This window comes from Pistacia vera, unplaced genomic scaffold (assembly GCF_008641045.1).
Source record: "Pistacia vera cultivar Batoury unplaced genomic scaffold, PisVer_v2 Contig550, whole genome shotgun sequence".
Taxonomy (NCBI): Eukaryota; Viridiplantae; Streptophyta; class Magnoliopsida; order Sapindales; family Anacardiaceae; genus Pistacia; species Pistacia vera.
The window spans coordinates 255587-272779 of NW_022196391.1; the positions used below are offsets into that span (position 1 = coordinate 255587).

General features: G+C 35.0%; 2 protein-coding genes and 2 pseudogenes across 4 annotated transcripts; 1 reads left to right on the forward strand and 3 right to left on the reverse strand.

Annotated features, from left to right (window-relative positions):
- Window positions 1-1589: 1589 nt before the first annotated feature.
- On the forward strand, window positions 1590-4796 carry LOC116107958 (CDP-diacylglycerol--glycerol-3-phosphate 3-phosphatidyltransferase 2). The gene is made up of 7 exons (XM_031394240.1): window positions 1590-2157; window positions 2511-2608; window positions 2709-2759; window positions 2889-3002; window positions 3616-3672; window positions 3798-3883; window positions 3998-4796. Exons 1-7 carry the CDS (start codon window positions 1629-1631, stop codon window positions 4116-4118), a joined length of 1056 nt encoding a protein of 351 aa, XP_031250100.1. The 5' UTR covers window positions 1590-1628; the 3' UTR covers window positions 4119-4796.
- Window positions 4797-6026: 1230 nt separating this feature from the next.
- On the reverse strand, window positions 6027-8194 carry LOC116107980 (annotated as a pseudogene).
- Window positions 8195-8369: 175 nt separating this feature from the next.
- Window positions 8370-11288, reverse strand: LOC116107961 (annotated as a pseudogene).
- Window positions 11289-12198: 910 nt separating this feature from the next.
- LOC116107944 (probable protein phosphatase 2C 38) lies at window positions 12199-16716 on the reverse strand. Of its 3 annotated transcripts, none has more exons than XM_031394215.1 (5): window positions 16230-16712; window positions 15278-15766; window positions 14202-14584; window positions 13488-13724; window positions 12199-13016 (listed from the first exon to the last, which is right to left on the reverse strand). In XM_031394215.1, exons 2-5 carry the CDS (start codon window positions 15597-15599, stop codon window positions 12783-12785), a joined length of 1176 nt encoding a protein of 391 aa, XP_031250075.1. In that variant the 5' UTR covers window positions 15600-15766; window positions 16230-16712; the 3' UTR covers window positions 12199-12782. The 3 variants fall into 3 exon arrangements, with proteins under 3 accessions (XP_031250075.1, XP_031250076.1, XP_031250077.1); XM_031394216.1 differs by having other exon boundaries at window positions 14202-14569; window positions 16230-16709; XM_031394217.1 differs by having other exon boundaries at window positions 12840-13016; window positions 13493-13724; window positions 16230-16716.
- Window positions 16717-17193: the final 477 nt, after the last annotated feature.

Here is a 17193-nt window from a genome sequence, read left to right on the forward strand (position 1 = left end):
AATCAAACCCAGAAACTCTCGGTTCTAATTTTTAAAAACCGAAACCGATCCCATTAGTGACCGATTTTAGTTCTACCATTTACCCATGTTCACTCCTATTTATAACCACTCCATTTAAAATCCAAACCCTCTATCTATCTTTTCGGTTGAAGTCTCCGTACACTCTCAAGTAAATCTGTTCCTGCTAACCTTAATTTGTAACTTATAAGGTCAATAACTTGTAAATTTAACGAGATTATCAATTGCTAAAAATCAATTGCATAAACAATTTATGATTATCCAACGATTAATGACGTGATAAATAAGAAAGAAACATTTTATTTAGTGGATTTGTGTCGGTAGGATAGGTGGCTGTTGGATGTTGGTGGCCTGGTGGTTTGGTTTTTGACCGCAATCCAACCTTGAACGCTTATGACATTAGAATTAAAGGATGACATTTGATAGTATTTTTAATATATTAAAATGCAATAAATTAATAAAGCAATAAAGAAAAAAAATACCAACCCAAGCAAATAAAGTAGGGAGAAGTTGAGGAAGAATCTTACTGCAAATAAACTAATGAATAGAATGCTTAAGATAAACGTTAATTCTTGATCTCAATAAATTTAAAACTCTTAACAATAATACTCATCTATTTAGATAACATAATTAACAATATAATACTTATAATAGATAACACTAACCATATAATTTTTTTAATAAATATGATATGCTTGATTCATGGTCCTGGTATATAATTTATTCGAGTATAGCTCCTTAAAAAAGAGCTTATTGGAGTAAGACTTATGAAAATATAACTTTTATGAAAAGGTGGTTTGTGGTTTGGTTAGGAAAATGTAAAAGAAATTAATCATAAGGGGTTGGTCTGATGGTCAAAAATATTTATTCATTTCATTCAGTTATTGGGTTCAAATCTTAAGGCTACCTTCCACATTATGACTTACTTGGTATTTTAGGCTTATAAGGTGTTCAATAGACTCTGATGATTAGTTGAAGTACGTATAAACTGGCCCGAACACTCTTGTTACAAAAAAAAAACTGTAAAAGAAATTTTATAGTGTTAATTTACTAAAATTGACTTTAATATATAAGAATAAACCACATTAAATTTATATAAAAAGGAATAATGATATTTTTTAAATTTCAACACATTAACTAAGCTCACGAGAAAAACTCTAATTTTAAGCTTTTATCATAAATAGACTGTAGATAAACCCAACCAAATAGATATTATTATATAAACAACAAATATCAAAGGAGAGGCTAAAGCTACTTTTTTTGGTGAAAATAAAAATTAAAAAATGAGAAAGGTGGACAAAATCTATATAAAGGTTAGGGTAACCAGATAAATAACCATCTAGCAAGGGAAAAATCCAGTGAGGCAGCAAACATAGCCATACGTCCTTTCGTGCACTAACACGATGACACGTGTGAATTTAATTTTTCAATCAGAACTTAATAAAAGGTGTTACGAATGAAAGAGTATTCGATCGTATGAGTCACACCTGAAACTTTCTCATCCAGCGAAGGGCCGACCCGAGACCGACACTAAAAATATCCACTTTAAAACATCAAAATCACCCCCCAAAAAACAAAACTTTACCAATTCTGATACTAAGTTTACGACCATGCCCGTCTCGGGTCTCAATCTTAAATTGACCATGGCTTCTCCCTTCAGCACCAACCCTTACAAACTGGTGCGCCACATCACCACCGCCGCTCCCCCACCACCACCAATCCCGTACACCCGCACTAACTGGTGGAGGATAACACCCTGCGCCCATTCCCCCTTCGCGGCGCACGTTAGCTCCCTCCCTAATTATAATAAAAACCTACCCGTCCTTTTTACTATGATTCGTGGCAGCAAAACTTGCTTCTCTTCTACTCCCACTCCCTCCTCGTCCCCTTTTAATAAAGCCGGCTTTTCCGGGTCCAATCTAAATCCCATTCCTCCTTCCGGGTCGGATATTGTCACTGACATGGATCCGGATAATGAGAAGACCGTTAATGGTGGTGATTGGTACGGTAATACAACGCCGTCACCGTCAATGCCGCATCAACAACAACAACAACAACCACCACCGTCTTCTAAGGTGCTCACTTTACCTACTATCTTAACGCTCGGTCGCGTTGCCGCCGTGCCGCTCCTCATTGGCAGTACGTTTCTCTTCTTCTTCTTAATAAATTAACAGGAATGTATTATTTATTTGTCAATCTTGACGGAATTAGATCTAACTTTCGCATTAATTTTGATCTAGTTTATGAATTATAGTTTGGTGAATCAAGCCATATATATTTCGATCAGGGCTCGTTACTTAGAGAAAACGTTTATTGATATTGATCAATTGCATAGTTTGATATTACGTGATGCTTTTGAATTGTCAAGTGTTGAGGTGCATTTTCTGAATCATGTTTATAGATTGCTTATCGCGCCACTGAAATTTGTGAAATTGAATTTATTGCGAAGACCGTGCATTGGATGATACTAACATGATAATGTTTCTGTCTAGCCTTCTATGTGGATAGTTGGTGGGGAAGGACTGCAACGACCAGTATTTTTATTGCTGCTGCAATCACAGATTGGCTTGATGGTTACCTTGCTCGCAAGGTATATCTTCTTGTTCATACTAAAATTATAGAGGAGAAGTTAAAGATTTGTGTAGTTATTTTTACTATTGATTATGGCGCAATGGTTGAATGTGTTTCAGATGAGGTTGGGCTCTACTTTTGGTGCTTTTTTGGATCCAGTAGCTGATAAGGTATTGTTATTTTTTGTAACCAAATATTAATTTAATGGTTCAAGCCAGTCAAGTTAATGAATGTTCTTGGTTAAGTTGTGAGAAATATTATTCAAGGATTCTTATTTGGTTTTATACCTTTTTATGTAGCTTATGGTTGCTGCAACATTGGTCTTATTGTGTACGAGACCTTTGGAAATATCAGCGTTTGGGCAAGTGCCGTGGCTACTGCCTGTACCTTCAATTGCAATAATTGGTAGAGAGGTACTATGCATTATGAATTATTTATCATCTCTCCATAACCCCAATGGATGTATTTTGTTTGTCTACTTAAGATGCATGTACTACAAATTTTTTCGTAAAATGATAGGCAGTGCATGTGTTTCTCTGCTCTGCTCATTTCTTATGTTCGTTTTAGTAATTTAGCCTCAAAATTTCCTTTTGTAGCTTCCTTTTGGTGTTTGATCTATGAAGCTTTTGATTTTTAGGTATAATGATGAGAGTTATAGTGATCTTAAAGAACAAGGTCTTAATGCTATTTAAGTCACTATTGCTGAAGTTTTTATGATCTCCATTGTGATTAAGGACATTGCAAATTTCAATTGTCAGCAATTTTATTGATGATGAAGTTATTGCCTTGTCACCCTGCCCCTTCCCCCTTGAAATAATACTTCAATTGTAAATGTGACATGAGCATCCTGTTGAAGGTTTTGTAAACTTGTAACAAGCCTTGTCGGTCTGTGTCTCTCTTTGTGCTGATGCATTTACGTGGCATGTGAACAAATATATATCATCTTGTCTGACATTCTAACATCTTGTGTAAATTGATACTGAATGCCTTATAAATCAGTTTTTCAACTTTTTTTTTTTTTTGCAGATAACCATGTCTGCAGTTAGAGAATGGGCTGCTTCTCAGAATGCTAAGCTTTTAGAGGTTTTTTTTCGCCCTTTCAAGCCAGCTCATTATCTCTCACATTTCTAAAATGTAGAGGCATTTGAATTTTTTAACCCAAAGACAAATGGTTGATTATTAACCACAAATTACAATATTCTTATTAGGCTGTTGCGGTAAATAATCTGGGCAAGTGGAAAACTGCAACACAGATGATTGCACTGATCATCCTCCTAGCTACTCGAGATAGCAGGTACATATCTCCTTCTACGATTAAGATGAAAGAAGTGGTTCTCCAAAGAGGAATTTATGAATTATAGCATAAAGTTTCTGACATGTTTTCTCTTATCTTTTTGTTATTATGCAGTCTTGGAGGGCCATGGTATCTAGTAGGTTCTGGTGTTGCTTTGCTTTATCTCTCAGCGGGGCTTTCCTTATGGTCTTTAGCCGTGTATATGGGGAAGATATCAAAAGTGTTGCTCAAGTAGTTTCAGTTGACCCCTGCTTTATGCTAGCTAACATGAACCCCCTTGCCTGGGTTTGTGCAGAGGTGCTGCCGTATTTCTCAAACCTTTTCTATTATTATCTTCAGACATTGAAGCAGGGTTCTTCAGATAAGCATCAAGGGAAAGAAGTTCTTTCCCAGAGTTTGTGCATATATAAGTTACTTTAAAGTGCAGAATATAGTTCGAAATCTAAAAAAATCCCCATTTTTGAGGAGTGTAATGATGTAGATTTGAAAACAAGATTTTTCCCATCTCCAATTTCATGTTCTTGCTCTGACCCAATGGGGGGTTTCAGCTTTGGAGACAATTCGAGAGCATACTGGGCAATCAAGTGATTGGATTCTGCCGGAAACACGTTTGTAGTCGGTAATTTTACTGAAATGCAGCCTTGGAGTTGAAAGAATATGTTCTAGTTGAATTTATGAAGTGAAACATAAATTGGGCGATAAATCTAACAATTTTAGATTATCTTTTTCAGATATTATCCGGAGTTTGACCCAATACACAATTGAGGCTGATTGTGATTTTATAAACTTCATTTCTTATTGTATTTCTTAATCACATGCTTCCTGATTAGTAAAGGAACTTCTAGATGAGTTTTACAATTGAGATTCATGTATCTTTCTGTTGCTAGTTTATTGAATTGTGACATGTATCAGTATATTCTTAGTATTATCTTTTTTTACTGAACTGTCAATCAGAAAGTTGGTTAATATTTCGGAAACCTTTTGTCTAGAAAATTATCTGCAGAGCAGGTTTCACCATTGTTTCAGCGGACCCCCAAATTTTTTTATCCCTTTTTTAAGAAGGAAAATAATAGAGTTATCGAAAATTACACACTGAATCTATGCACTAATAATATAGCAAAATCTTACCATTGATTAATATTAACTTATAATAAATCAACGGTTAGGATTGTGTCATGTCATTTCGCACGAATTCTTCAGTAACTGTAGTATTCTCTTTAAAGAATTAATTGATGTTTAAATTAATTATCATGAAAAAACAGTCTGTAATGATTGGTGATTATCCAACTCAATTAATCGTTTTAGTGGGACTTAAATTACATTCAGGAGGCGTTTGGTTCGGAATGCTATTACTGGAAAGTAGATTACCTTGAAAGATTACTGAGAATCTTTAAGAAATGTGTTTGGTTGGTTAGTGGGTATGTTATATTAATAGTTTGGTTATAGGGAATAAATTGGTGGGTACGTTATTTAAATTACTAATTTGTCCTCGTTTTAAATATAATATAATGTTATTTTTATTATTAATTTTTGAATAATTTCTTTTAACCCCCATATTTCAGATTTAGCTAAAACACCCCCGCTATATAAAACTTTAATTTATGACAAAATCACCCCCACCTCCTGCGCCGCTCGTCGCCACCGCGAACCACAGCCGGATGTCTTCGAAAGTCCATGCGAGTACCTCACCTGACCAAGAGGCTCCGCTATGGCCGTTTCTGGCCATATTGATGGCCGAAAACGGCCATATCAAGCCTGATGTGGCCGTTTTCGGCCATCAGCGAAGCCTCCGAGCCTCTCACGGAATTTCGTTCCTTTTCAGGGACTCCGACGATTTTTTGGCGACGGTCCGTGGTCGTTGGCCGCTGTCGACGGTGGTGGTTGGATGGCAGTGGCGGTGGTGGCAGGTGAGTGGTGGTCTGTAAATTTTTTAAATATGAGGGTATTATTGTCCAAATTTTAATTAACAAAGGTAAAATTGAAATAGAATATTAATGTAAATTTGTTTTAAAGTAGGAGTATTATTGTCCAAAATTTTATTAATAAGTGATAAAATTGTAACAAAAAAAGATACCCTGATAATCTCAGAATACCTAAGAAAATAGAGGTAATCAGATTACTTCTGATATTACCATAGTAACCACTATTGGTATTTAAATATTATTGGCATCTTATATACTTGACACCAATGGTAATCAATAATATAAAATGACATAATCCCAGTAATCCTACTTAACCCGCCCCCCTCACAGTTAGTAGAAAAGATTCATCAAATCCACATTTGGATCATGCAGACTGAATATTACAAATACAAACTGTGATATCAGAGAAAAATAACCAAGGCGCGGAGTGGGAGTCAGAGCTAAGCCTGCAGAAGAAATTCATCAAGAAAGGAGATCTCTTATCCTTAAATTGCCAACGTTTGGAGAACTCAAAATTTGATAAACAGGAAATTTACCATGAATTTTCTCTGATCACTTCAACAAGCTCCACCGGATCACGCAGCGTTTGTTCGTACGCCTCGTCTTTCTCATAGCCTATACAAACATCAATTTACAGTTATGATATGCCCACTTATTGAACTCAAGTTCAAAACTACATTGAAAGATATAAATGTTAAAAAAGTTGTACCTGATACCAAGCTGCCAATTTTGGCCTTCCTGTGTTGATGTCATGTTTTTTCACATCCAATAACAAAGGTTCAAATCTTTCAATGAATGGAGCATAAGCTATATCTACCTGGATATGACAACATACAAAAATTCTAGCTATTTTTCAGTTGTGAAACTATGATAAAATTCATTACTGCATTGTTCTTCTTCATTTGCAGATCCAATTCTGGTGCTATACTGAATAGAAAAATTTGTACTCACCACACTGAATTGTCCGAGGAAAAAAGGTCCATCATCGAATTTGGAAAGAGCATTTTCAAGGTAATCAAATGCAGCACCTAATGCAGTCAAGGGTTATTTTGTTTGAACATAGTGAACAAAAAACTGGAAGCGGAAAGTGTTAAAACCGACAAGCTTCAGTTATTCTCCTTGAGTGAAAAAATCACAGCTCTGTTAAATGAGTCAGAGTAAGACAGCAACTCTTCGGTGAAGTCCTTTTTGCAGGATCCTATATGATTCAAAGTATGAGCTATTATTGCAGAGTAAGAAATCAGGTTGAAAATAAGTAATGTAAGTGTTTCCAAAATCTTACATCAGGAAGCAATGAAGGACCTTCAAAATGTTTGTCAATATTTCATCAAATCGAGACTCTCGCCGTGGACTTCATGTTGTGTTCCAATGATGGTACCTGCATAATGTTTCACAAAAATCCGTAAGGAAAACAGAAAATGAACTGCATTTTGAATATAGTAATCTTCAAAAATTCAGTTTTGCTATATCTTCTAATAATCCATAGAGATGATGTCTTTCAATTATTGATTCATTTGTGTTCCAAATTTGAGGATAAACCTCACCTTGTTGGCTGGTAGACTTTCTCTTTGTACCAAGCAGGTCTGTTTTCCAAATCAATTGCAACCAATTTGATCTTGTCCTGCAAACCCTGCTTTCCCAGAGGATTTTTTGAAAGAAAATTAATATTGACCATTATATCTTTACTACTAGGCTAGTTGGGTTGAGTTACAAAAGTTTTTCCAAGAACAAACAGAAGTTAATGTAACCTTACAGTTCCGGGCAATCCAAACACGCTGCGCATAAGGGCATATGTAGGAGATATACAACCTTCAACAAAACAAGACTTCAGTGAAGCAATTCTGCTTGTTTTAACTGCCAACGTATAATTATTATGCAAAAACCCAGAGAATCGAATATGTAAAACAAACCTTGTTGTTCCATCGAAGATTGGAGGCGGGTCTGAACTAACCCGAGTTCTGGAGGAAGAACCTCTTGCACACTCCTCTCTGCACACAAAAAGATCATTAATAGTTGAGTTTAAAAGTTGAAAAGCGCAAACGCTACGCTACAGAACAAAAGAAAGCAAACAACTTACCCAGTTGCCATTGCTGCTGATACTCTCGCCCTGCGGCTGTCTTTTCTTAATGAAATAAGTGAGGATTTCTGATTGGTGCAGTGAAGGAGAGTTTACATTAGAGCATGGGAAGAGTCTTATATTTTCTTTGAGGGAGAAGAAAGAGAGCTTGAAACTGAATTATCTAAGGGAAACTTGTAAAATAGCTTAGTTTCACAAAGGCCATTGTTTGATTCGGCTTGTAAAAGGTAGTTAAAGTATTTTAATTTTGATTGTTATATATTGCCTTCAATTAAAATTTTCAGAGATTATCATGGGCATACTTCGATACATTTTCATCATTTGTATGAGAGACATTGTGCTACGTGTATTTCACATGTCCACACTTTTTTCTTCCTTCTGAAAGCAATGTCATTTAGTCAAAGGGGATTTCCATATGTTGCGAAATCGGAGAGCCTTTGTTTTGTTTTTTCCTTCAGGAAAAATGGTCTCATACGTGTTTAAGAGAAGAAATACAACATGATTTGCACCGGACAAAACCATTTTATTTTCTTTTCAAACTCGATAGAGAGAACTTATAACTCTCTTGGTGTCAGTTTACATAAAAATACAATACATTTATCATGTTCAAGCTTAAATAGAATACATTATCTCCCCAGTAATTATATTCCAGCCAAGCTTAATAGAAGATAATTGTAGACATTGCAGGTTCAAGCGATTTATCATGCTGATTATGAGGTTGACCGGTGAGGCTGGAATACCCACAGTTCAGAGATGAGCCTGCAAAAAAATGAATTTGAAAGAAGAAATTAGCACATCTTTTTCGTCTACAACCAATTCATAGAATTCAGATTTGTTTCAATGTTGAAGGAGCAAATACCGCGAAGCGTTGCTTGTAGATTTCAACAAGCTCCTTTGGATCACGCCGGGTTTGATTGAAGCCTCATTTTGTTCATCTCCTGCACAGCACAACATTAATTACAGTATATTATAATTAAATACTGACATAAAGCATGGTTTCTCCTTCCACTTCAGAGAATGCAGTTTGACAGTGCTTAATTGAACATCATCTCTCAATTTAGAAGAACTTATTCAGTTTCTAGTTACAGTCGATTCATGCCAACTTATAAAGGTTCAGCTTTCGAGTTTTCATATTAAAGAAATTTCTCAGCATGATATAGGAACCTGACTTTTATTGAAATTTTCTGGTTTGAAGGAGACTAAAAATAAGTCATCCTACTGAAACAAAATCACATCTCGTATAACTGCAGCAACAAAAAGAAAACCAGAAAATAACAGGGTTATGTATTGTACCTCAATCCAAGCGCCAGTTTAGGCCTGCCAGCGGTTATGTCATACTTCTTTACTTCCAATAAGAAGGTTGAAATCTTTCGATGAATGGGGCATAAGCTATATCCACCTGTATACATAACCCTAATTAGAACTTCTTAATTTTCTTTGCATAACAAATTCATTCATGCACAAAAGAGACAAAAAAGAGAGATTGTGTTGAACTTTTTTCAGTAGATGATTTTCAGAATCAAACTAGTAATTGGAAAAAAGCGAAAAATAAATTTTTTGACTTACTAGGCTGAACTGGCCAAGGAAAAAAGGCCCTTCATTGAATTTGGAAAGGCCGTTTCGATATGATCAAATGCAGCACCTGATACAATTTCTCTTTATGGTTACATAAGCAGATATGATGAGGCATACTTTGAGTATAATAATGTATAGCAGCAAGGGTGGAGTGTAGTGTGCAACTCAATGAAGTTACCAGGTTCATTTCCATCTCCTTTCATGAAAGAAACCACACTTTTACTGAATGTGTCAGTGTAGGCAAACACTCCTCTGCAAATTCCTTCTTAGTTGGATCCTAAAATTCAGGGAATATGCATTTAATTTTTTTTTGTGTTTAAAAAAAATGGAGCTGGAAACAGTATACAAGAGTATTCTTCGAATCTTACATCAGGAAAAAGTGACGGTCCTTCAAATGACTATCAACATATTTGATCAATCAAGACTTCCTCCTTTAACTTCATTATTGTGTTCCAACGATGGCACCTGTGCAGAACTCCACGCAAATCAATGCATAGAAGAATAAATCTCATTTCTAGGTTTCAAGTTCTGTCCATTTAATTACTTCCCACCACCTAGTATCAAAGTTTCCAATCAAAATCACTAGTAATTTCGTGTTAACTTTGCCAGATTTCTACAAGTCTAAAGCAATTATACAAAGAATCTTTTCATGTTCTGTGGAAATTAATGATATCTGAAAATTACCCTTTTACAATATGTTTTTGGCATAATAGAGATCAATTTTCCATTTTCCTATACGTGAAACCAAAAAACAACTATCTGTTTCTTCAATGTTACAAATGACAAAACCGCAGCCTCCAAGTCTATTGCATTCCGCAAACTGACCTTGTTCGCTGGGTAAACTTTCTCCTTGTACCAGTCAGGCCTGTTCTTCAGATCAATAGGAACCAGTTTAATCTTCTCTTGTAATCCCTGCTCCCCAAAATTAATACCAAACAAAAAGAGAAGTGTAAGATTTTGATGGAATAAAATTAAATGAAAACCTCCACCCAACTAAAGTCTTTCAACTATTTGACTTATAGTTCAGTTCAGCTGTTCATGTAATTACAAAGCCAAATCATAACTAATAACATACAATTCTCCTCTTTTTTCTTTCAATAACCTCAACACAGAGTTTCAGAAACAACCTTACAGTTCCGGGTAATCCACACACGCTGAGCAAATGGACAAGTGTACGATATATACAACCTTCAAACGCATAAAAACGCAAAACAAACCCTATTCAGATTCATCAGAATATTGAAAGAAACACAAATTACAAGAAACTGAACTAAATGCTGAGTTTACCTTGTTGTACCATCGAAGACTGCAGGAGGGTCAGAGGTAGAATCCAGAGCTGGAGGCAAAACCTCTTGCACAACACTGCATAACAAGACTTAGAACCTCAAACCCACTTCTATTTTTTATTTTCAAGAAGCAAAAACAGAAAAAAATTCACTTACTTGGCGGCCATTGTTGCAGATATACAAGTGCTAACTCTGGATTTCTTAACTGGTAAACTAGAGAGAGTGTTGTTGTAACAGTTGAAGCAAAGATTGGCTTGAAGCTGAGGAAGTCTTATAATATTTTTCTTGGAGGAAAGAGAAGGAGAGAAAGAGAAAGAAAGTGAAGACGTCAGGCGTGACGAAACACTCGTACTGGGAGTGTTGCTTAGAGATAAAGTGGCCATCAATTCTTGTGTTTGATTTGGCGAAGTTTTGAAAGTTAGATGACTGTTGCTATACACGAGTTATATATAAAGTGTGAAGTGGCAGATCGGGACACGAGTGGTGATAAGTGATAACTGGTATGTTAAGTCATGTAACTAAATTATGAAAATATTTTCCCAGAAAATTTGGACCATTTTCTGTCCTCGTGGCTTACAGGCAGTGCTAATGTTAAAAGGAAATGCTCTGTGTACCGGAAGATATTTTCATGTTAATTTGATTTTCCTTTTATTCTCTTTTTTTTTTTTTTCACTCTTGGAAAGCATAAAAAAACAGGACAAGTGGGATCTGATAACAAATTCAAGGATTCTATTTTTACATACACTTACAACCCAATCTCACATACTTTCTCTCCCAACCCCAATGTGATTAGCTTATAAATGAGTTATACTACTTGCTATGAGTCTATCTATCAAATTATGGACTACCACAACAGGATTATAAAGGAAAACTTGTAAGATTGAGTTGTAAAACAACAATCTTTATCCCTTCACATTATTGTCCAAACAAAATGAAAATATTTTCCAATCAAAGTGCCCTTTCCCAGAATACTTTTTGTCGATGGTGATTCATTTGTGCTTAACTTTGTGTTATTCCTCTTGAAGAATTATTTATAGAATATGAAAAGGTAAGAGACAAAGTTATTCCCCATGCTGAGAGCTTTGGTGGGCTCTCTTGAGGTTCTCAGAAGACGGAGAAGCTAAAGGGCAATCCATTTTTTTGGTTTTAAATGGCATTAACAGACAAAAAAATAAAAAAAAACATATACAGAAGAAAACAAGTCCAAAACAATAGCTAAACTCTAGCTGATTCAAAAGCCATTACCAAAGCAATCTTTTGCTTTCAAAGAGCCTTACAAATTTCTATGGTAAGACTTCTTGAGATGAGAGAATGACAATCACTTTCAGTAAAAAAAACTTTCATACTACTGTTAATTTCCAAAGAATGAGAATCTATCTATTAAGCAAAGCCTGAACCAAAACTTCCTCATTCATTGTTAGTCGATGCTTATAAAGCAAGGCACATCAAACTTTGATTCTATCAAAACAGGCAGAACATTGAGCATTAAAACAAATCAGAGAAAAAGTTAATGCAACATCTGGCAAACTAACTACAGAAATTTAAATAGTATAATATCAATCAGTATTTTCGAGTCAGGTTTTGAACAATGTCATGATTATTCATTTTGATGATAACCAGAATTGTTTCATGATCAACTATTCCTCTTCTTGCTTTCAGGTCACCTTCAATGGTGATACACTTGATAATCTGTGGAGTTACTGAAAAGGCAACGAAATGAAACTCTATCCACAGGTTTTACCCTTACCTTATGGGCGATATTCTTTATGTTCTTCAGGCATTAGTTGAGACCAAAGCTGTCGTAACATTTTTCCAATTATCATCAGTCAATCAACAAACAAATTCTAAAGAGATTTTTTCTTGGGCATTTCATCTGTCAACCGATGTCCACATAGTCTCTTACAACATTATGAAAATAAGTTTCCAAGATCCGTGGCTATACATTGGAACTTTTTTTTCCAAATGTCCAATCTTTGAAAAAAATTGTTTTGATACAAGCGAGGAAAACAAAGATGAAGGGATAGTTAGAACCTCTTGAACTATGTGTTGGCATTTCCACACATACCACCAGTAGCTCCTTTAATTGAAAGCAACGGGCCATCCCAGGAGCTGTGACTGATCATATAAGAATTAAGAAACAAAACTATGACCGTAATATCATCATGAAAATGTCTCCTCACCCCACGATCAATTTTCTTCAAGTCAGAGTATCTCATTTCTCTTTTCTTTGCTGCTTCACGTAGTGCAACGCTCACAAGCTTCCTTGCAATACCCTGCATTCAAATGGATAAGATGGGAGTATGTTCAGACACAACTTAAAAAATAGAAAACTCATAACTGAACTTTACATACATACAACATATTTATGTGGAGAATAATAAAAGCTTGCCATGCCGTAATGTAGTAAATACAAGCAATACTGTAATAAAATGTTTCTATGGGGGAGAAAAGCATAAACAAACGACTTTCTGGGAAAGAAACCATTTCAGGTACTGCAGGAATAATAATTAATGGATTACACACATTAACATTACTACTACAGGATAGTTTACCTTCAAACTTTTACTTGAAATAGAAAAACGAGACATGCTATAAATTCTGTATGTAATAGAGTCAAAGAAACAAAGAAGGCCACTTGTTCTTAAAACATTAGCTGTCATCCAACCCCAACATCAGTTGTACCCTTAATAAAAATAACCAACAAAAATACATAGATAACTCAAAACTATAAATAAATATCCTACATTACGTGGATAGTTGTGGACAATGTCAACTGCCTCCTGATTGCTTAGGTGCTCCCATAGGCCATCTGATGCAAATATAAGAAACTGATCTTCAGAGTCCAGTTCCTGCACCAATATCGTTGGCTCTGCTTTAAGGATTGGCTTATGGAAGGGCTTTGGCAGTCTAAACTTGGGTAAAAGAGGCTCTCTGTTAAACTCTGCCTTCTTCAGATAGGCATCACCAATGGATCTTGAAATCTGCAATTCATAACAAAGCTCTATCAACAGAGCACCTCTCTTGTGTATTTAATCATGACACAGGTAAAAAAACAATTTAAATCATACTTATTGTCATGCATAAATCATTTCCACCAATTACATATCAAGAGAAAAATAAAGAAAAAATGAAAAAGGTATTAATCTTTTCAAGCATGAATTATACTTGACTTTGTCAGCATGCATTAGTGGTCCAAATATAATGAATATCCCAAGTATTCTATTTGCTCTGAATCAGTCAGAAATTCAATGATAAACAATAACATGTCCAAGCTGATAACTTGAGCTTCTTATTCAAACATTGTAGCTTGGTAGGTCAAAGCACTCATCACTCATCGGTATAGAGAATTCAATGTAAACACATAATATACAGAGATGGATTTAAGAAATATAACAAAGTGAATGGTGATAAACCATTAAAAGTAAATAAACGTCTATTATAAAGCCTCAAAAAGTTACCTGTATGATACCCTTCACACGCCAAACTTTGTGCTTTAGAACAACAATCTGTGGATCATCAGGATGCAACGAGTGTAATTCCTTTCTCACAGATTCTATACTTGCATTATGCTCTTTTGATAACTGGATAGCTTTGACCTCTTTAACATTATTTCCCAGTCTTCCTAATACCACCCTAGAATCACCTGCATTTGCAATGTATAGCATTCCACTACAGATTATACCTACCAAACAACATGAACCAGCGGAGGCAATCTGTGGCTTCCTTAGCCACTGCTGCTTCACTAGAGAAAGAAATTCCTCTTCTGTTGCCAAAAATGCTTTAGTGATAACATCAGCGGACATCCCATAACTTTCAGTTGTAAACTCTGCATCATGAATAGCTGTCAAGTCAGTAAACGTATGCATTAGCAGTCTAAACACTGGAAACCAAAACTGAGGAAAAATGTCAATGGAACTCAAAGAGAGAGAGAGAGAGAGTGAATCTAGAGTTCAAGCCACCATCAACATTCAAAACCAATTTCATTTGGCTATTCCAGAGGTAGCTTCCATGAGTATTGACACTCAACATGGACTAGTGGTTGTGTACTTACAAATTGGTATAAAATCTTGCATCTTCCCCAAATTCTTGTGGTCAATAAATATAGCTACAAGTTTTATGTGGGCTCTACATATGCAGATTGCAGGTTAGCTCATGATATTTATGTATTTCGTTTTATTTACCAACAAAAATTCAAGAGCAAGGACAATAAGGGGTAAAACAGTTCTCAAGCTCGCTAAACCATAGATGCATTAGCATATCTATTCTCAATTCGTAATAAATCATCAAAAACCTAAATTCAGTTCAGCTTTTCATTAAGCTGTGGCAACGGATACTATTGCCTAGAAGAGAGAGAGAGAAAGGACATAACATATTCCCATTGGAGTATCTAAATTCTAAAGTTATCATTTATACTTCTTCTCCCTTTTATAGCATAAAAATGACCAAATTTACACGATGCAACAAAGGAGCCAATAGTGTAGTAACAAATTGCATGAACTCAATATTACACTGAACAAGAGGAAGAAAAACATACTCTTGATATTGTCAAAAAGGCGTTGATTTACAAACTGAGCAGCTTCTGGACCTCCATGGCCATCATAAATACCAACAAATGTTCCCTGAGGACCTGATTCATGCAAACTCAATGGCCCTGATTCTAATTGACTATGGTCTTCTAATTGACTATTGGCTTGAACTACTGCCATAGAAAATTCCCCACTACCCTGATGTCCTGAATCTCTGTACCACAACAATCCATCAACCTGACCAGAACCTTCTCCATCACTAGAATTTTCACCCTCAACCACAGGCTTCCAACAAGGTGAAACAATTTTCAAAAATGCAGCTGACACCATGACTTACATATTATCATCCAAATGATCCAGCAATCAAATTATTCATCAACTCAATATTAACAACTTTACAAAACCACAGTTTCTGTTCCGATCTCTTCTCAATGTTTAACCCCATAATAGAAGTTTCACATAACAAACACACATTGATGGATGCAGACAACATTAATCTGCAAAAGGGGTAACAGATAAATCAATCATTAGACATAAATCAAAACACAGTCATGATCAATCTATACATGCATTAGAAAAACAAAACAAACTGCAACTAGAGATCAATCAAACAGAGGGATATGTACAAAATTTGCATAATATGAATTTTAGACCAAAACAAACAACATCAACCTAAAGACCTTAGAGGCAAAAACAAGTTGATGGGTAGGTCCAGCCGTTACAGAACATGAGTTAAAAACGAGAATCAATGCAGGTAAAACAAATCTGCACAATGAAAATAAAACAAAGCGGTGGGTATATTCCAAAACTTGAAAAAAATTACAGAACACAAAAATTGTAAAACCAATTAGGCATCAAAGAAATCAATGGGTATATAATCAAATTGCACAACATAATCATCCAAATACACCAAAAGTTATAAAAAATAATAAATCAAAAGACGTAATTTTTCCTACATACCTTGTGAATCAAAAAGAGAAAATTGTATGATCCTCCAATTAAAAACCTTAAATCCCAAACCCCATCATTAGATATGCCCTAAAAATTACCAAACAAACAAAGAACCAATCTTTGAAAGTTTTATCAGTCTTGGCGTTTGAAAAAAAAAAGTTTTTTCTTCAAAAGGGTAGATCTAGAAACACAGAGAGAGATTGAAACTGAGATTAACAAGTTGTGATAGGTTCTATTGTTGCACAACCAAGATAGAAGAAGAAGAAGAAGAAGAAGAAGAAGAAGAAATTACACAGCAACAAAACTTGCGTTTTGAAATACCCATGAATTGAAAAATCTCTTGGGGGGTATTTTATTTTATTTTTTGGCTGGAAATTGAAGTTTTCAGTTTGGCTTTCTAATTTATTGCCTGGGGTTTTGACTTTGACCTCCAACAAACCACCATTTTAGGCAAGCTTTGCTGCTTTGCTCTTCTTCTTTTCTCCTTAATATAGCAAAGTAAAAACTTTTTTCCCTTTGAGAAAAAAACAAAAACAAAAATATTTTCGGAGTAATTTTGTTTTTCACGACATATTAAATTGTTTTTGGAATAATCTTTAGAATATACTCCATCTCACTTCAACTTCAACTTCTAGTAAACTTAATTTTGGGCCACTTCGTTCACATTTCTACTATTGAGTTTCTTTCATAATAGTACCATTTGAATGTAAATAATAAATAAATTTATATTCTTTTTCCTCTTTAAAACTGAATATTAAAACTGTGGGAAAAAAAAATTGAGGATGGATACTGCAATAAGCATCAGAAACAAAAGGAAAAATTAAAATGGTCACCTAATTGTTTTTTTGGGTGGCTGACTTAAGTTGATACCCATAATTACATTTATCTTAGATTTTTATCCTTAAACTAACATCGTTAGTGACTATTAGAGGTGATAAAAAACAATGAGTGAGGTCAGCAAATGAATGTATGA

What these genes read in the sequence shown, in the direction of transcription:
- LOC116107958 (XM_031394240.1), top strand. Translation starts at nt 1,629, where the DNA reads ATGCCCGTCTCGGGTCTCAATCTTAAATTGACCATGGCTTCTCCCTTC. An exon ending in TGGATCCAGTAGCTGATAAG is followed by an intron (nt 2,760 to 2,888) that starts GTATTGTTATTT and finishes CTTTTTATGTAG; the next exon opens with CTTATGGTTGCTGCAACATT. An exon ending in CTAGCTACTCGAGATAGCAG is followed by an intron (nt 3,884 to 3,997) that starts GTACATATCTCC and finishes GTTATTATGCAG; the next exon opens with TCTTGGAGGGCCATGGTATC.
- LOC116107944 (XM_031394215.1), bottom strand. Translation starts at nt 15,599, where the DNA reads ATGGTGTCAGCTGCATTTTTGAAAATTGTTTCACCTTGTTGGAAGCCT. An exon ending in CCTTTTTGACAATATCAAGA is followed by an intron (nt 14,585 to 15,277) that starts GTATGTTTTTCT and finishes CTGACTTGACAG; the next exon opens with CTATTCATGATGCAGAGTTT. An exon ending in GTGTGAAGGGTATCATACAG is followed by an intron (nt 13,725 to 14,201) that starts GTAACTTTTTGA and finishes TATGAATTGCAG; the next exon opens with ATTTCAAGATCCATTGGTGA.